Source organism: Rutilus rutilus (assembly GCF_951802725.1).
Source record: "Rutilus rutilus genome assembly, chromosome: 19".
NCBI lineage: Eukaryota > Metazoa > Chordata > Actinopteri > Cypriniformes > Leuciscidae > Rutilus > Rutilus rutilus.
In genome coordinates, this window is record NC_140232.1 from 34054918 (window position 1) to 34075108 (window position 20191).

Sequence of the window (20191 nt, forward strand, 5' to 3'; positions counted from 1 at the left end):
TCGTACGATTTGTCTAAACCCACGTGATGGGTAGGTTTAGGGGCGGGGTCAGGGGTAGGTTTAGGGGCGGGGTCAGGGGTAGGTTTAGGGGCGGGGTCAGGGGTAGGTCATTCGTATGAATTCATAGGAATTGGGCAATTCGTAAAATATGTACGATTTAGCAAAAATCTTACTAATTCATACGAGTGAGGTCGTAGGTTAGGCCACCTCGTAGAATTCATACGAATTGCCGTGAGATCAGGCTGGTTGTACAGTGGTTACAGACAAACGCTGTTCAGAGACGCAGGTCCAGATCTGGTCTCTGTCATGAGCAGATCCCTCTCCCCCAACTTCCTGTCTGTTCTCGACTGTCATTATACAATAATAATGGCAAAAGCCCATAAATGATAAAAAAGTGACATCATTGAAAAGACAACAGATGAGCTTAGTGATTATTTCACCACCAGTGAGATCATGGTTAATTTTACCAGCGATGTCACTAAAGAGCTTTCTAATGGGCTCTGTGAGGTTTAAAAGCAGAGACGGTGTTTCTTTAGTGTGTTGCGGAAACGAGTTACATTAAATAAATCCTAGAAGGTTTTCTAATACGGAGTGTCTATTTACACTGAGTGCAAACAACCCGGCTTGTTGGCAGAGGCTGTTTACACCAACTCCGCCCACTGACGTCTGATCTGATCACATATCAGATCTGAAAGGCATTTATTTTCAATAAAAATTAAGAAAATATTCAAAAAGTGGAAATAAAGTGTCTAACGTGTGTTTAATACTGAAGTGTTTATCGGTTAGGGGTAGGGGTAGGGCTTTGTTGTCCCAATAAGGTGGCATCCATTTAATAATTTTAATAAAATAATTTACACTTATTATTATTGCATACTGTTTAATGTACAATAACACTGAATGTACAACATCTACTATTTACACTTATTACGAAGAAAATACTGCTATTTTTACATTGTGCAAATAGAATCTATCGCTATTTTCATTTAATAATTTTTAATAATTTTAAATCAAGGTATGAGTGAACAAACTCCATCGCACACCTGCAAGTGATAGGTCGTGATGAAGGTCGTGTGACCGAAACGTTGTGTGAATAAATATTTTGCAAGTTACGATAGTGTGCGGGATTTGCTTATCTGTTAAATCTAGGTATGATCAAGTTGTTTTTACTAGGTGGCCTTCAGGTCATGCAAGACCATCATCATGCCTTTCTTATCAAACTCTAGTGACTGTTAAAAATAATTGACTGGACTGTTTTTAATGTAAATAAACAGCTTTTTTTTATTCAAAGAAATGTTGAAAGTGATGTATTTAAAAATACCACCTTTTTTTAAATCTTCTATTAAAGGTGCAGTAAGCGATTTCTGAGGAACGCTGTTGAAAGTGGATCGGACCAGCAACAAAACACACCTGTAGCCAATCAGCAGTAGGGCTTTGACTTTTGCCCAATTCGAAGTTCGTTTGTTTATTAATATTAATATTCGAATATTTATTAATAATATTTTGACCATTAAAATGCCTTCAGTAAGACCTATATTGGTATCAAACTTAAGTTGTATATGTTCTGGTTGTTGTAGGCGTTGGCGCGGCCATTGTTTTTGTATACAAAATAAGCGCCAACCAGGATGCTAACGTCACCTACAGGAGCCCAGATGACCAATAATAGCCTTGCTAATGAGCTCGCGATTCACAACTTCACCAGGCGTGAAAAAGCCTCGGAATCTGAATTGAAAACAACGTTTAGGAATATCATTATTTTTTTAAATATTCAAATTATATTCGAATAACGAAGTTCGGAGTCAAAGCCCTAATCAACAGTAAGGGGCGTGTCCACTTATGAAGGGGGTGGGGCTATGAAGATAGGGGTGTGATCATTTTGGGGAGGGGCGTGTTTGTTTCGTCAGAAATTGCTTACTGCACCTTTAATCGTAAATGTCTTGTATAGCTATTTATTAATTGTATAATTTCACTTGGGTCCAACTATGAAGATAGCTTGTTGCTGACAAATATAAACAAGTAAATCAGTGTGTACTTGAGAATCAAGACTAATCGAAACTTGAGGCTTTAGGTGGGATTTTGTTATGTAACTATGAAGAGATATTAGTATAGTACGTTCTAGGGGTTTGGTTTTATTCGATAATTGTGACGGGTTTATTCTGTAAGTGAAATGAAAAGGTGAGGGGGAATTGGAAACATGTCATCTTTGGACCACTGCTTTATGTGTGCTGACAGCAGTGAATTCTGGGATTAGGTGTTGAAAAGAAAGGCATTCCAGCGCATCCACTAAATGCGTGACCCACTCTAATACAGAAGTGAACATAACCAATGAAAATCTGATTAAACTGAGCAGAACTGTGTGTTATCTGCAGTGGTATTTCAACATTAGTAAAGTAGGAAAGAGCAGTGGGCGTGTGTGTGATGCACTTTTCCCTCGTGTGTGTGTGTGTGTGTGTGTATTTTCCTTTCAGGAACAGACTGCTAACATTCTTCCCACAGCCACAAACCCTACGTTTACAAGTCATTTTGTGACTTAATGAGTCAACTGATTACATAATAAACCACAGAATGTCACTAACTCACCTCAGTGAAACCAGCCGCCAGTCAGTCAGTCTCCCGCGCAAAACAGATGCTCGCGCGAGCCGTTAATGAAGGCCTTGTGACGCGCGCGCAGATGTGCACGCGAGGAAGAATGATAATGAGTGTGTGCGGCTCTGGAGAAACGTCACTCCTTGATCTATGAAAGAGCGCGTTTACCAGATATTTTAGTTTTTGAGCTATTACATTTTTTTTTTTCTGGCGATAAAGCAAATACAGAACTTAATTAGTTCATGGTCTCAATAATAAAATATTTTGAAGGGAAAGTTCACCCAAAAGCGAATATTTTGTCAATACTTTCTCACCATCACGTTGTTCCAAACATGTAAGAGTTTCTTTCTTCTGTTGAACAATAAAGAAGATATTTTGAAGAATGTTAGTACTAACCAGACAATCAACTGTCTTTTGAATGCCAGATCTGACTTAATAATAATAATAAAAATACATAAATGTAAAATAAAAATAAAATAAATGAGTATTTATACTTTTTGTTCCTTATTTGTGTATAAGTGTATTTTTTTCCACTTTTATTTATTTTACCATTTATTAATGTATGTATTTATGTCTACATTTATTTATGTCTACATTTATTTATTTATCAAATTTTTTTTTTTTACATTTTCGATACATATTTTGAAGAATGTTAGTACTAACCAGACAGTCAACTGTCTATGGAATGCCAGATCTGACTTAATAATAATAAAATATGTATATATGTATTTATGTCTACATTTAGTATTTTAGACATTTGTATATTTATTTATTTATTATTAAGTCAGGTCTGGCATCCCATAACTGTCAACATGACATTTTTATTTTTGGGAACTGTCCCTTTAACGGCTTCTGAAGATGTGTGATATGTCGCCATCTAGTGGACTGATCTGGCAAGTACCGCATGATACTTTGATATATATTATAATACTAAAATTAATGTTCTATGATATTTACATAGTACCCCAATAATCACAGAGTACATGTACAAAAAACATGGCACTTTTTGCATGCGCTATGCTGCCCATTTACAATGTTTTCTAGCATTACTTTTCATCTACTGCAGTGACAAATTAAGTGACTAACATATTAAAACATATTTTTTTTATTTATGTTCACATATTCCACGTCACATTCAGTAGACAGAAATGGTTCGCTTTATTAGGAGTGCAATATTTGAACGATGAATTCCAGAAACAATAGTAAAACCTCAGCAGATAAAGCTACCCTAATACAGAGCTGAGAAAGAAAATGACAAGTTTGTGGGTTGCATTAAAAATAATGATTAACATAAAGACCGGGTACTAATCTCTATAGACTGTGGTGAAATGAGTCAGACCAATATCTTTCTGTCCAACTATTTGATCACCTTTACACACAGTACTCCATTAATGTGCTTACATGGGATATGAGGATACATCATTATAAAAATGAATTTTCTCAAACAAAGGGAATATACAGTGATTTCTAAGCTAGGTGTTCAGAGTTAAAGAGTGTAAGGTATGGTTAAAACAACTGAAATGGTTGTGTGTGCATCTCTGACATACTTATCTTACAGCTAACATGTTAAACTCACTCATCAGTCTTGAACAGTTGCACACAGAGGCATCCACGGCTTAATCATACTGTATAATGTCAGTGACTAAACGAAGGCAGAATGTTGAACTTCTCCAACACACATATGCATAGACACATAAACACACACACACTTCCCTTGGAGAGAAGATAAAAAAATGTTTTTCAGTTTGGATCGCTGCCGACAGCATCTTGGCCGTGAGACGACATCTCACTCAGAGTCTATTTGAGGTTTTTGAGTTGCCGGTTGGTGGAGCTGATCTTGCCGTCCATATTGTCGACCTTGTTGAGCAGCGAGTCGAGAGAAACGTCCTGGTCGTCGATCTCCGCCTGCAGTCCCAGACCCAGATTCTTCAGACGGCCCAGACCCGACGCCATCTCATCTGGAGACCAAACACCAAACACACATCAGATCCTGGCTGTGAGTGAGCCATCTGATCCACGTTACGGTACAAGATTTCATCCTTCCCTCGCCGGTCGAAATTACTAAAATTTTTCTATTTTTTAATGCAATTTTTTGGGAGATTTTTTATTTTATTTACCTTTAAATTACTAGATTTAATCAATTAATATGAAATAAATAGTAATTTAAGCACATTCCTCACATTCTTTCAAAGTGAATTCAAAATAACTCACACTTTCATGCATAAACCTTTTAATTCAGCTCAAAATATCTTACATTTGGGTGTCTTTGCCGACCTCTTGTGGAAAAAAGATTATATAACATGATGTTTTATGACTCTAGAATAGATGGCCTTATAGCTCTATATGGACCAAATGAGCTGTTCCGCTGGGTCCTAAAGTCAGTTCACCTCAGTGTGCATTCAGATACACATGTAGACATTATAAAATAATCTTTTGGTAAGGTTTTAGCATTTTCAGTTTGAATTTTGAGCATTTTTAGGTTTTTCTATGTGTACTGAAGCATTACATTCATTCCTAAGGGGGTCAAATTGACCCGAGAGGGAAGGACTTGTTACTTTTTTTTACATTTCAACCACAAAACTCGCATTTGTATGGAAGACAACAACTCCCACAATGCACCACATTGCACAGCTCTGCAAGCCACTCCCACTAATCCAAGTGTTTGTAGTCTCAACCCCTCTACAAAGATATGGGACTTCCTGCTTTAGAATGACGATTTTTACATCATTATAAGCAGGAACTGCAACACTGAAATCCGTATTTCTCCCGTCTCTGGGGAAAATGAGGGAATAATCCACGACCATTCAAAAATATGACTGGGTTTCTAACCATACAAAGCTTAATGCAAATGGGTGAAGTGTCCCTTTAATTCAGCTCAAAATATCTTACATTTGGGTGTCTTTGCCGACCTCTTGTGGAAAACAAATGATATAACATGATGTTTTATGACTCTAGATGGCCTTATAGCTCTATATGAGCTGAACCTCTGGGTCCTAAAGTCAGTTGACTTCAGTGTGCATTCAGATACACATGTAGACATTATAAAATAATCTTTTGGTAAAGTTTTAGCATTTTCAGTTTGAATTTTGAGCATTTTTAGGTTTTTCTATGTGTACTGAAGCATTACATTCATTCCTAAGGGGGTCAAGTTGACCCGAGAGGGAAGGACTTGTTACTTTTTTTACATTTCAACCACAAAACTACAACTACAAATTTTATTTTTGTGTATTCGTGGTTCAAGTTCGACAAAAGCCTTGGGGTCTTGGACCCGTCCTGTGATGAACACTCAATTTGTAAAAAAAAAAAAAAGTCCGGGTCAAAATGACCCGAGGGAAGGATGAAGGTTACTCACCGAGGTTTGTGTCCAGCTGCTGATGTGCGGCCCGCAGCTGTTTGTTCTTAGGGTATCCGTTCTGATCGGACGGCCCGTTATCCAGGGAAGCGGAAGCTCCGAAACCTGTTCAAACACACATTTGTGATTCTGATGAGCCGCTTTGATCCGACGCTGAGCTCTGTCTCTGCAGAAGCACTCGAGATCTTTGAGATTCATTGATGATTTCAGTGAACAAGCCTTCAAAACATTCAGACATTTCAAAGTGAACCCGTGACCCAGTGGTTTCTGCCTGATCTCGGATCAGTTTGATCAATTTTAACGACACGTTTGTTTGATAGCGAGAAAGAGTTGTAGTTAATCGTCTCGTTAACATTAGCGAATTACATTAGTTAACACGAACTAACAATGAAACGCACTTCTAAAGCATTTAGTTAATGTTAATTACAACATTTACTAATACATTATTAAAATCAAAAGTTGAAATTTGTTATTATTTAAAGAAACTGAGCTGACATGAACTAATAAACAGTTGTATTTTTATATGGCAATATTTACTAATGTTACACCGTAACAAATGTATTCATTGTTAGTTAATGCAAAAGTTAGTCTCTTATTGGCCTGATTAACCAAACTCTCCAACAAAACAAGCCCTATAATTTAATAAAACAACATATTATTCAGATCCTTCACATGTAATGGTATTAGGCGATTTGTTAATTGCATTTAATAGATTACACTTTCAATAACACATCTGCAAATGGTTTGTAAACAGTGTTTTAATGCATGCTTGGGTTGAGTTTTCGCCGCATTTACACCGTTTGACCAGCGTGTGGCGCTTCGAAACTGTCAATCATTCTGCAAAGCAATTGGTTTTATTGATTGAAAGTTCAAATACTGGCTCTCAAAGTTACCCTGGAAATCCAGAGTTCTCACGAGAGCACAAGTTGAATTTGCTCAGCGAGTTACTCTGGTGTCGAGTAATGATGCTCATTAAATATGCCCCTCTATCCGAGCTGCACCAATCACATCGGGTTATCTGATATAGGCGGAGCTAAACAGATGACAGCGCTGTGACGTCCAAGTCATTAGTAAACATTGCAAGATGGCTATGGATGAACACCAGTTGTTTGAAACACTACAATGAACGAGTTAGACTTGGCTTTTTATCTAAAACAGGAACAGAAGACGCCGCTCGAATCCTTCCTTTGTTCGTTTTTGCTGTTTTGCCGACCGGATACGGCAAGAGTCTAATCTACCAGTTAGCTCCGCTGGTAGCTCAGCGTATGGGGCTTGTTGTGATTGGTCGTAGTGTTATCCAATTGTGTGCAGTGAGATTTTCAAATGCATGCTTGGTGCCGCCCCTCGAGCTGGCCGATCTTCATTAGTCGACGCCAGACCATTTTTTTAAATCTTTCAGATTTAGGTCTGGATTTCCAGGCTATCTCAAAGTAACATGGGTAAACGTAGAAGTTCGCCAGTGCACGTCATGTGTGTTTACCAGATGTCTCCAGTTTCCTGAGGTTGGGATGGCTGGCCTGATACTTGTCCTCCTGCTGTTTGCTCTCCGCTAGTGCATTCTGTAAGCTAACATCATCAGACAACACCGTTTCGTTGTTAAATAATATTCAGACTCTTTGCATTTCCAGATATGGCATCTTTATTTCAGTGGATGTGAATCAAAGCAAGGCTTTGAAGGCTGACGTACACTAAGCCATTCACATATTATTTGACGTCTATTCATCACAGCCTTGTTTTCATTTCATGTTAAATTGAAAGGCTTTTGCTTTAATGTGTGAAGTTACTTAATTAGTAGGCAAATTTAGCTTTAATAAATGCATGAGTTGAAACAGATAGGAAAGCAATGCACATTTTATATCTTTTTGAAGAACAAGAACAATTATTGAGCGCATGTAAACGTGTAAAAGCGGCTAATATTGTGCTGGTGTGTGACTGTACCTGCTGTGTCCCTCGTAGGACACCGGCTGCTCCTTCTGTGCCGGTCTGGGAGGTTCAGGTTTGCCTTTGAAATAGTTGACCATTCCCCCCCACACACTCTTAATGGTGTTTATATGCCTCTGGCTCGTCTTCATGTCCTGATCCATGTTGTCAATCATTCTCTCCGTCCTTTTCAAAGCTTCACCCTGACGAATCAGTTCCTGTGGAAAACAATCAAGCGATTTTAATGAAATAGCCAAAGCAAGAAACGTAGTTAGCCGAACTCAATCCGAGTTATGTAAAAAACAAACATCCTGGCTCTTCCAAGCTTTATAATGGGAGTGAATATACCTTGTTTTTTTTTTAAGCTCAAAAAATCATTATGCTCCATCCATCATTAAAGTGATCCGTACGACTCCAGGGGTTAATAAAGGCCTTCTGAAGCGAAGCCATGTGTTTGTGTAAGAAAAATATCCATATTTAAAACTTTATAAACTATAATCATAACGGCCGTACGAGAGTCTAGTTCCGGCGGAAGAGTGACCTCTGACCCGACACATGACGAGTGACCTCTGACCTGACCAGTGACCTCTGACCCGACACATGAAGAGTGACCTCTGACCCGACGCATGACGAGTGACCTCTGACCTGACCAGTGACCCGACACATGACGAGTGACATCTGACCCCACGCATGACGAGTGACCTCTGACCCGACACATGACCTCTGACCCGACACATGACGAGTGACCTCTGACCTAAAGAGTGACCTCTAACCTAGAGTGACCTCTGACCCGACACATGATGAGTGACCTCTGACCCGACGCATGACACAGGATGTAGGAGTAGTGTAAACTCAGGTGAGAGTCGACGCTTCTCGCGGTTCAAACAACAAACTCAAGCTCCTCCCACAATTCTCGTTTTAGACTTCTGGGGCCTCATTTATAAAACTGTGCGTAGGAACCTTACTAAAAGTGTACGTGCGCCCGAAAGCCAAAAATGGCGTACGCAAAAAAATATTCAGACTTATAAAACCGTGCGTACGCCAGAACCTGCGCAGAATTCACTTTATAAATCCCAGTCAGCGGAAGATTGTGCGTACATGCGTCTCCACCCGAAATAACCATATATGGAGCTTACAACGCCTAGTTTTACTATGCAGATCCTCATCTACATATCATTTGCATATGATTATTCATCCACGTGATAACTTAAACGTTATCACGTGGATGAATAATCATATGCAAATGATATAAATGGTACAAGAAACATTACATTAATACAAATCAAGTAGTTGTCTATCCTTGCCTTGTTTTTGAATAGCCTACATAAATCAAATAGTGTAAAATACATTTCAGAGAAAGTTTTTCTCAATCTTTTCCACTTGCCGAATTGTATTTTAATTGATTTATATTTTTAATGGAAACAGATAGGCCTTGGGCATTATTTGCACGAAACTATTTTCTCAGACAATCTGGTATTATCATGATAAGCAATTATCTCTGTGGTTAAAACATTAAAGCACGCCACAGGAAATGTGTTCAAAAACAATCGCATCCACAACAAATATTTCTAATGATTGAATTTAAAAAAATGTTGTAACTTCAGTAATGATTTCATGTTTAAGTGTTTAACTCCATTAATTTGAATGGCATATTTAATATAAATGTTTATATCAGAAGTATTTTATTTATTTAAACTGTTATTTGCGTCAGTTTCACTAAACGGCTCAACACGCTCGCTGCCGCGGACATTTAAGAAGGAATGGATATTTGCTTCAAGTGACAGGCTTGGTGATTGAAATTGTATTTGTATAATCTTTCTGTTTAATTTTCTTTAGATTTTCTGTATAAAAGTGACCAAAAATACATTTAACTCCAGCTCACCATCGGTGTCGCCAAAGTGCTCCATCTCCAAAATGTTCGTACGCATGGGTCAGAGTTTGCGTGCAGGTGCGCAAATTTTCCCGTCAAGTTTTTCTTTATAAATCCCACCTTTTGCGCAGGAACTGGCGTACGCATGTTTTCAGCCCCGTTTTGTGCGTACGCAAGCTTTATAAATGAGGCCCCTGATCCGTGACCGGTGTTCGTTTTACTCGATCCTCTGCGCTTCTGCGTTCATCAATACGTCTTGCGTGGGATCAGGGGTCACTCGTAATGTGCAGGGTCAGAGGTCACTCGTCATGCGTCGGGTCAGAGGTCACTCGTCATGCGTCGGGTCAGAGGTCACTCTTCCGCCAGAACTAGACTCGCGTACGGCCGTTACTGAAAGCCACTGATTATAGTTTATAAAGTTATATGGATATTTTCCTTGGCTTCAGAAGGCCTTTATTAACCCCTGGAGTCGCATGGATCACTTTAATGATGGATGGATGCGCTTTTTTTGGGCTTCAAAAACTAAGTTACCATTCACTCCCATTATAAATCTGTGAAGAGCCAGGATATTGTTTAATATAACTCTGTTTTCGGCTGACAGAAGAATGTCATATATACCTAGGATGAGGGTGAGTAAATTATGGGATAATTTACATTTTTTGGTGAACTATCCCTTTAAGTTTCCTCTCACCTCTGCCGTCTCGGATCCGACTTTCTCGGACTGGTAGATGAGTCCGAGCGAGCGCTGGCTGCTGTCCACGGCCGACTGCGCTGTACGCATCACTTCCTGCTGAAGCCGCTGTTGCGGACTCAGCGAACTCTCCTCCGGATCATCGTCGAAGTTAAAGCCTCTTCTCGGAGCCTCTTCATCATCATCATCAGCGAAAGGATTGTGGGTTTTGGGGTAGGCAGACATCCTGAGCTTCAGTGAGAAGAGAGCACAGAACTTACACACACACAAATATATATATATATATATCAATCAATCAAACTTTATTTATAAAGCACTTTAAAACAACCGAAGTGCTGTACAGAAAAATGAATAAATACATACTTTATATAAAACATATAATACAAATAAAACAAATCAAGAGACATAGGAAAAATAAACGTACTGTACATATATATGGTATGTATATGGTAACTTTACAATAAGGTTCATTAGTTACCATTAGTTAATGTATTAACTAACATGAACTAACAACGAGCAGTACATTTGTTACAGTATTTATTAATCTTTGTTAATTTTAGTTTATAAAAATCCAGCTGTTCATTGATTGTTCATGTTCGTTCACAGTGCATTAACTAATGTTAGCAAATACAACCTTTGATTTTAATAACGTATTAGTAAATGTTGAAATTAATATTAACTAAGATTATTAAATGCTGACGAAGTATTCTTAGTTCATATTAACTAAGGTAGTTACCAACTAATGAACCTCATTGTAAAGTGTTACGCATGTATATATATAAAATATGAATTATTATAAGATGAAATAATAAGTAAGGCAATGAAAAGAGATGCTTTAAATAATAGAAGTTTTGAGTTTGAGTTATTAAAACTTCTTCAAGTGGCTGTAACTTACATGGTAAAAACATGGTACGTTCTGTTAGTATATAGATATGGATCCTGAACAAACTACTACAACTGACATAACATCATCGGTAAACATATAGATATACACTATATAAAATGTGAAAATATTTCATAAATATGTGTTATTTAACTACATTTAAACTGAATATGTTGTAGAAACTCGTCTGTTTGTTTTCTATCTGAGCTAACTGTTACTTTATGTTGCTTAAAACAACCTTTAAATAAACCCTACATCGTCTTCAATTACATGTCCTCTCTGTCTGTTAGATTAAAATACGATATATCGAACACTGTATCGATAAATTCATACATTTGTACCTTTGATCGCTGGAGAGAGAGATTTGTTCTCCTGCTATCAGCTGGGCTGACGCTAATGGCGAAACACTTCCGGTGATGTCATCGTGACGTCAGATAGGCTCCTCCTCGTTTTTGATTCCGCCTGTTTTCACTTTTAGTCGTTATTATTTATGACTGAGTCATCCTAAACTATGTCATAAATTATGACAGCGTCGTTTAGGATTCGAAACCAATAGCTAGGATTTGAAAACAGAGATAGCTAGAGCCACAAAATACACTTATAAATATTTGTATTCTTCTTATAAATGATCAAAATAAACAATTATACTATTCTACTACTACTACTACTAATGATTATTTTTTTATAATTATAAACATTGTTATAATAATAATCATAAATAATAAAAATATACAACAATACATTCTACTACTACTACTACTAGATTAGATTAGATTAGATTAGATTCAACTTTATTGTCATTACACAAGTACAGGTACAAGGCAACGAAATGCAGTTTAGGTCTAACCAGAAGTGCAATAGCAGCAAGTGCAGGATATACAGTGGTTCATAAGTGCAGAACATGGATATGTACTGAATAAATATAGAGTTGAATACTATTATAAACAAAAATTTACAGATAGATTGTCCTATGAATATAATATACAGATAACTATTACTGTGAACAGAATTTACAGCTAGATATGTACTGAATATAATAATATACAGATGGCTATTACTATAAACAGAATGTTTACAGATAGATATGTACTGAATATAATATACAGATGGCTGTTACTATAAACAGAATTTTACAGATAGATATGTACTATGAATATATATACAGATGGCTGTTACTATAAACAGAATGTGAGCATAATATACAGATGGATATTACTATAAACAGAATTTTACAAATAGATATATGTATAAGTTAGGCTAATGAGCAGTATAACAATGGATTTAAAGTAGTGCAAATAAAGTTTGGACAGAAGCTATCCGAGTGAGTGCAGTGGAAAGTAATTGCATATTACAGTTAAGGTACGATATTGCAATGTATATATAACAGTCGGTACTGTAAATAAACAGTCGGCAGTGCAAATGAGCATATTCCAGTCAAGGTAGTAGTGCAAGATGCATATGTAAACAGTTGTTACTGTAATAACAGTCAGCAGTGCAAATGAACATTATAGTATTGCAAATAACAAAATGGAGGCAGGTGTGAGGAGGGAGAGGAGAGTCAATCAGTATATAAGGGGAGTGGGATCAATGAGGGTTAGAGTTTAATAAAGAGACAGCTCTGGGGAAAAAACTGTTCTTTAGTCTGCTGGTCCTGGTCCGGAGGCACCTGAAACGCCTGCCGGAGGGCAGGAGAGAAAACAGTCTGTGGGCTGGGTGAGAGGAGTCCTTAAGGATGCTGCGAGCTCGATGCAGACAGCGTTTCCTCTGGATGTGCTCGATGGCAGGTAGTGGAGTCCCAGTGATGCGCTGGGCGGTTTTCACCACCCGCTGCAGTGCCTTGCGCTCTGCAACAGAACAGCTCCCATACCACACTGTAGCACAGTTGGTCAGGATGCTTTCTATTGCACAGCGATAGAAGTTCACCAGGATAGTGGAGGAAAGCTGATTCTTCCTCAGTGTCCTCAGGAAGAAGAGGCGCTGGTGAGCCTTCTTTACTAATTATAATTATTAATTATAAATATAGTTAGTGAATAATAACAGCAACACCATTAATAATAAATTAATGTTATTATTATAAATATTATTTACTAATATAAAAAAATAATGTTTTAATTATACTTCCATTAACAATAATTATTAAAAATTATCCATATGGTCGATTATAATTATTATTATGAATAATAATACTAATTAAAAAATATATATATATTCTACTACTACTACTACTACTTATTATTATTCATTATAAATATTGTTAGTGAATAATAACAACAGCAACAATAATATATTATTATTATAAATAGTAACTATTTAATATAATTAATAATATATTAATTATACGACTACTACTACTACTACTACTAAATGTTAGTATCAATTATTAATAACGTCGATTGATGTATTTAAATGTATTATTATTATTAATTATTATTATTTAAATATTAACATCATTTATTTATTATACATAATATTATAATTAGAAATAGCAAGAAACTTAAACACATGTTATAGTATTTGTTTTAGAAAACACGTTTATATATTAAAAACAAAAACAAACAGAACTCCATCACTTGTGTGTAAATACTCATCAGATGTATGAGCCAATAAGATAAACTTCACACTGATGATGCTTTAATGCAGACACGCCTCGCTCTCTCTCTCTCTCTCTCTCTCTTCATTGGCTGTTATTTGTGCCTTCACACTTTCCGTATTGCGGTCGTGTTTTCCTTTCTCACCACAGAAAGCTGAGGAAATCATCGCTTGTGTATTTTGAACTTTTCTCGTGAATCATGGCCACGCGCGGCGGTGGCACGCGCGAGTTTTATTTCAACACGGTTCTGTCTCTCGCGCGCTCCCTGGCAGCCCACAGACCAGCGCCCGTCGAGAAGGTACAACACACACACACACACAGACACAGACACACACACACACACACACACTGTTATTATCCTGCTGCGTCGCTTTGTTATAATATCGTGCTGCATTATCGTGATGCACGCGACAGGTGTCACAGGCTGCAGCGCTTGGCAAGTTTGTTGCGCAGCAATGCAACCTTACTTTCATTATGTGCACGCAAACAATCTGCGTTTAACCTGTTTGGATTTTTGTTATGGTGATCTGACATATTATATGGCATTGCATGAGTACCACATACATAAAATGATGACTTCCTTTACTTTACTTTAAAGAATTGCATGTTTAATTCAATTCACATTTATTTGTATAGCGCTTTTCACAATACACATCATTTTCAAAGCAGCTTTACAGACAATGCATGAGTCAACATTACAGTTTCTGATGTGTTATCAGAGGTAACTGTCTAAGTTATGTATTTCAGACATGTACATAAATCACAGTTAGCTAAAAATGTATTAATTTAAACCATAATTTAAGGCAGAAACAATGAGCTCATTGTAGTAATGAATACTTGTTTGCCCAAAACCATCTTGAAACATGAAATATGGAGGGAAGAAAAGCATGATATTTTGTGTTGAGCTTGAGCATAATAAATGCATCACATCTGTCCTAAAACTACTGACAATTATGCATTGAATGCTTGTTTACATTTCATAAAATATACTTGATGTACGAATCTGAAAACTGTCACGTGTCTGGAGGCTTTTACGCTGATGCCAGGCACTAAGTGGTGCCAGATAGTGCCAGCTGCGTCAAGGCTTGTGTCTCTGATAGTGAAAAACAGCTATCATGGTGTTTAATGCAGCGGCAGCAGCAGGTGTAGACTTCCTTTAGAGTGCTTGTGAAATGCATTGCCTCATCGCAGTGACAGATTCATCTTTCATACATGATCATGTATTTCCACACAGACTGCAGTCATCTGGTATTGTTTGCAGGCGATTACCCCACACATGCATGCTCTCAAACCATGTGTGATTCTCTTAAAGGTGACATGTTATGCCCCTTTTCACAGTATGTAATATAAGTCTCTAGTGTCCCCAGAATGTGTCTGTGAAATTTCAGCTCAAAATACCCCACAAATCAGTTATTAGAGCTTTTCAAATTTGCCCCTTTTTGGGAGCAAAAACGTGTCGTTTTGTGTGTCCCTTTAAATGCAAATGAGCTGCTGTTGCTCCGCCTCCGTTCAGAAGAGGGCGGAGCCTTTACACTAGCTTCAGATACTCCGGCAATAACAAAACAGGCCATTCTCAGTGATCCAGAATCTCAGAATAACCAGTAGTGAGAGCAGCCTTACGGAGAGACTTGGGAAGAGTTTCACTTTTAGACGTTTCTGAATGTTAGTGGAGACATTTATGTAGTTGTTGTGGAGTTACATTCATTCATCTCTTTGACTTGCATGTACTGTCATGTTTAACTTTTACACAAGTTGACAGTTCCCTGAGGTGTTTATAAGACAGCTGTGACTTTTTTTTTTGTCTAATAGTGTTCAGTGCTCGTCTGTGCTCAACGACAGGACAGTTGAACTTTTGCCATTGCGTTAGAACTGGTCACACTGTTGTTAGTTGCGAGAACCAAATGTCGGCTGATGTGTGTAAACGTGCAGATTAAGGGGTGCTAATATTATAATAAGATCCTCTACGTCAGAAGGAGAGCGAAATCTGAATGTTTAGAGAGAAAGGCTCACCAGAACAAAGTTACAGGGTTTCACTTTTCCCGTTTTCTGGGTTGGTAGAAGCGCCGGGACCCGATTATAGCACTCAAACACAGGAAAAGTCAGATTTTCATGATATGTCCCCTTTAAAAGGTTAGTTCACCCAAAAATGAAGATTCTGTCAGTAATTACTCTCCCTCATGTTGTTCCAAACCCGTAAGACATTCGTTCATCTTCAGAACACAAAGTAAGATATTTCTGATTAAATCTGAGAGCTGTCTCCCTCCTCCATAGGCTTCTCTGTAATCGATATCTGCCATCCCAGAAAAGTTAAAGACATCGTTAAAATAGTCCAAGTGACTACAGCGGCTCATCCTTAAGTTTATCAAGCGACGAGAATACTTTTTGTGTGCAAAAAACAAACAAAAATAACGACTTTATTCCACTCTTCATTTTCTTCTGTGTTTCTCTGAGTGAGTTCACGTAGTGTAACAGCGCAGCGCTTCTGGGTTGTACGTCAGAACGGAGGCTCGCTATTGGCCAACGCAGGTCATGTGTGTGTGATGCTGGCCAATAGTGAGCCTCCGTTCTGACGTACAACCCAGAAGCGCTGCACTGTTACACTACGTGAACTCACTCACTTATTTTTGCGCACAAAAAGTATTCTCGCCACTTGATAAACTTAAGGTTGAGCCACTGGAGTCACTTGGACTGTTTTAAACATTGTCTTTACTCACTTTCTGGGCCGGCAAGTTTCAATAACAGAGAAGCCTATGGAGGAGTGAGACAGCTCTCAGATTTCATCAAAAATATCTTAATTTGAGTTCGGAAGATGAACGAAAGTCTCACGGGGTTGAACAACATGAGAGTAATTACTGACAGAATCTTCATTTTGGGGTGAACTAACGCTTTAACAGGTTGTTCTAGTTCTGCAGATTGCTGACAGATCTGCTCGTGTCTTTCTTAAAGGGAAGTTGAGCGCTTCATATCGTGACAGCTCACCGTAGCCGATAAGAGTGTGTGTTTCTCCATCAGGTGCAGAAGTTACTGTGCATGTGTCCGTGTGACAGCCGAGGCGTCTTCAGTCTGGATGTTCGGCGCAGGGATGCGGTCGTCGCTCTGGCTGTGTTCCTAGTCGAGTCAGATTTACAGGTGAAAGAGCTCGAAACTACAGGCAAACCAACATTTATTCAGACACCTTCAACATTTCTCACATTATCACAGTTTATTCGCTATAGTTTAGAAAATGGTAATGATCAGATCAGTTGATATTTGACTGGTTTTGTCCGTCCTTCTGTTAGACTGTCTCACACATGAATTATGTTGAATATCTGTCAGCTGTTAAATTTAACTACACAATTAGATAATACCAGTTTAGCTCAACCAATCACCAAGCAATGCTTCATTCTGTTCAGTCTGTGTGTAAAAAGAGCATTAGCAATTAAAGAAAACACACTTCAGCAAAACATGATCAGCTCAAAGTGTCTGAATCATTTTTGGTCCCAAATTTTTATAAATTTCCATTTTTGGGTATAATATGTCACAGTTTACTCTATTTTGCTCTCCTCACTTATAAATGAACTATATTGTCCTGATCACACTAGTAAAATAATCTGGTGTCTGAATAATTTTTGGTTTGACTGTATATTTTGGGGACAAAAGTGTTGCTAAATATGACACAACTCCCTTTGGGAACGTCCTCAAATAAATAAGTGTGTGTGTTAAAGCTGGTTTATGAGAGAAACTCACTGCTAAACCAGATCATGTGATCACAGCTGGATTAGAGCTGGTTAAGCCACTTAAACACACACACTCAGTTTAGCTTGTACTCTTTTCTTCATCTCTCTCCATCCTGCTTCAAATGTAAATATATTGCATAATTTTTCTCCTTAAACATACTATATGCAGTTGGGTTTCTTTTTTGAAGCATATACTATAAATAGATTTTGGATTTGATTTGCAAGTGTATTCAGGTGGAGTTTGCATCTTTCAAACACTTGGTTTGTATGTGATATTTGTCTTTCTCAGCACAAAGATACCGTGGTAAGTTACCTGTTGAGTCTGCTCAAGGGGTTACCCAGAGTGCAATGGGTGGAGGAGAATGCTGGGAGGAAGTGTAAAGGTACCAGTTTGCTTATTCGTCTCTCATGCATTTATCAAGTACGTTACTGTATATGTAAGCATGCACTGTTTAAAGGTTGAAAGAAGTTAATATTCAGCAAGGACACATTCAATTGAACAGAATGTGACAGGAAAGACATTTATAATGTTACAAAAGATTCTATTTCAAATAAATTATGTTCTTTTGAACTTTCTATTCATCAAAGAATCCTGGAAAATAAAATGTATCACTGTTTTCAACATTAATAATAATCGTAAATGTTTCTTGATATCAAATCATCATATTAGAGTGATTTCTGAAGGATCATGTGACACTGAAGACTGGAGTAATGATGCTGAAAATTCAGCTTTGATCACAGGATATAAATTACACTTTACTATATATTCACATAGAAAACAGCTGGTTTAAACTGTAATAATATTTCACTGTTTTTGCTGTATTTTTGATTTAAAGAAATGCAGACTTCTTTCAGAAACATAAAAAATCTCACCAACCCCAAACTTTGTAGTAGTGTATGTATTCTGTACTCTTGTATTGTAAGTTCAGCTTTGCCATCAGAGCCTTATAATTCTTACAGATTCATAATAAAATACTCTATCTAAACCATTTCCATGAATAGACGCTTAAAAATCCAGCTTGTGTTTGTATGTGCAAACAGAGACTCTCCCGATGGCGGAGAACTTCAGCTTCTGTCTGGTGACGCTGCTGTCTGATGTGGCTCAGAGAGACCCAGAGTCTCGCACACAGGTCTGGTCTTCAGCGCATCCGCGCATTTACACAGTAGCACCTGACTGCAGTACACGAGATCCAGGGGGCGGAGTTGGATCCAGATATAAGGGGTGGAGATTGGTAGGTTTAGGGGTGGGTTTAGGGATCAGGGGGTGGAGATGGGTAGGTTTAGGGATCAGGGGGTGGAGATGGGTAGGTTTAGGGATCAGGGGGTGGAGATGGGTAGGTTTAGGGGTGGGTTTAGGGATCAGGGGGTGGAGATGGGTAGGTTTAGGGATCAGGGGGTGGAGATGGGTAGGTTTAGGGGTGGGTTTAGGGATCAGGGGGTGGAGATGGGTAGGTTTAGGGGTGGGTTTAGGGATCAGGGGGTGGAGATGGGTAGGTTTAGGTATATGTAAGGTGGGAGGAGTTGGATCTCGATCCAACTCCTCCCCCTGGATTTCGTGTTCTGCAGTGAGGACCATCTCCATTTACATGTGATTTTCCCCTTGCACTCATTTAAAGGGGTGGTATAATGCCCTTTTCACAAGATGTAAAATAAGTCTCTGATGTCCCCAGAGTGTGTGTGTGAAGTGTTAGCTCAAAATACCTCACAGATTTTTTTATATAGCATGTGCAAAAACGTGCTGTTTTGTGTGTGTCCCTTTAAATGTAAATGAGCTGCTGCTCCCGGCACAGAGGGCGGAGCTTCAAGAGCTCGTGTGAACTTCTTCTTGAGTCTCTCCATCATTGGTTTGAACATAAAAGGCTAAAAGTTTTTGAAATGTTCAGTGTGTGTGAGTGAGGTAATCGGAGCTGCTAACACACACACACACACACACACACACACACACACACACATACACACACACACACACACACATAACACACACACACACACACGCACTAAACATTTAAAAAACTTTTAGCCTTTTATGTTCAAACCAATGATGGAGAGACTCAAGAAGAAGTGACATGTGGAAGCAACAGGACATTTCTGAATGGTTAGTTGATGAATTTATGTTGCTGATGTGGAGTTCACTATCTTCTAGTCATTGATTAGCATATTCTGTCTTGATAATATATAAATCGTGTTAAAGGAGGGGCGGGGTTTATGTAAATTTTAGGGTTTGTGATGTCACTAACCCATGAAGAAGCTCGTTGTAGTTCCTACCCGCTGTTTGTTGTAGTCCTTAAAAAGCAAGTTCTGTAAAATAAAATATCTCCCTTTGCTTTGAGCTTTTATCATCATAACTTTGCAGATGTTGTTTATGATCAAACAGCAACATTATACACTAACTAAAGTTAGAAAAGTCAAATCATAATCAACCACCCCTTTAATGTCTCTCCGTCTAGATTCTGGAAGCGGTAATGGAAGTAATGCAGTCTTTACTGGAGATCTGCCAGACGCCCGAGAACCAAGATAAAGGTGATTCCCATGAGCACTACACACAAAAACACACATATGGATTGGCACTCGTCTGACTGGCGTGGT

General features: G+C 38.1%; 2 protein-coding genes across 4 annotated transcripts in view; one reads left to right on the forward strand and one right to left on the reverse strand.

Annotated features, from left to right (window-relative positions):
• Positions 1 to 3672: 3672 nt before the first annotated feature.
• snap29 (synaptosome associated protein 29) lies at positions 3673 to 11714 on the reverse strand. Of its 3 annotated transcripts, none has more exons than XM_084390508.1 (6): positions 11641 to 11714; positions 10417 to 10647; positions 7874 to 8073; positions 7416 to 7501; positions 5936 to 6040; positions 3673 to 4541 (listed from the first exon to the last, which is right to left on the reverse strand). In XM_084390508.1, the coding sequence occupies exons 2-6, from the start codon at positions 10639 to 10641 to the stop codon at positions 4381 to 4383; spliced, it is 777 nt and encodes a 258-aa protein (XP_084246634.1). In that variant the 5' UTR covers positions 10642 to 10647; positions 11641 to 11714; the 3' UTR covers positions 3673 to 4380. The 3 variants fall into 3 exon arrangements, with proteins under 3 accessions (XP_084246634.1, XP_084246636.1, XP_084246635.1); XM_084390510.1 differs by having other exon boundaries at positions 10417 to 10642; positions 11641 to 11696; XM_084390509.1 differs by having other exon boundaries at positions 10417 to 10671; positions 11641 to 11691.
• A 2261-nt stretch (positions 11715 to 13975) lies between these two features.
• Positions 13976 to 20191, forward strand: part of pi4kab (phosphatidylinositol 4-kinase, catalytic, alpha b) — a 75364-nt gene continuing 69148 nt past the window's right edge. The window contains exons 1-5 of the mRNA XM_084388610.1: positions 13976 to 14187; positions 16902 to 17018; positions 17895 to 17988; positions 18647 to 18735; positions 20053 to 20125. Coding sequence (XP_084244736.1) covers positions 14089 to 14187; positions 16902 to 17018; positions 17895 to 17988; positions 18647 to 18735; positions 20053 to 20125 — 472 coding nt within the window. The 5' untranslated portion in view covers positions 13976 to 14088. The remainder of the gene's footprint in view (positions 14188 to 16901; positions 17019 to 17894; positions 17989 to 18646; positions 18736 to 20052; positions 20126 to 20191) is intronic.

Coding starts and splice junctions, on each gene's coding strand:
- snap29 (XM_084390508.1), bottom strand. CDS start 10,641: ATGTCTGCCTACCCCAAAACCCACAATCCTTTCGCTGATGATGATGAT. Junction 8,074..10,416: donor TCGGATCCGAGACGGCAGAG/GTGAGAGGAAAC, acceptor TGTTTTCCACAG/GAACTGATTCGTCAGGGTGA. Junction 7,502..7,873: donor TCCTACGAGGGACACAGCAG/GTACAGTCACAC, acceptor TGATGATGTTAG/CTTACAGAATGCACTAGCGG.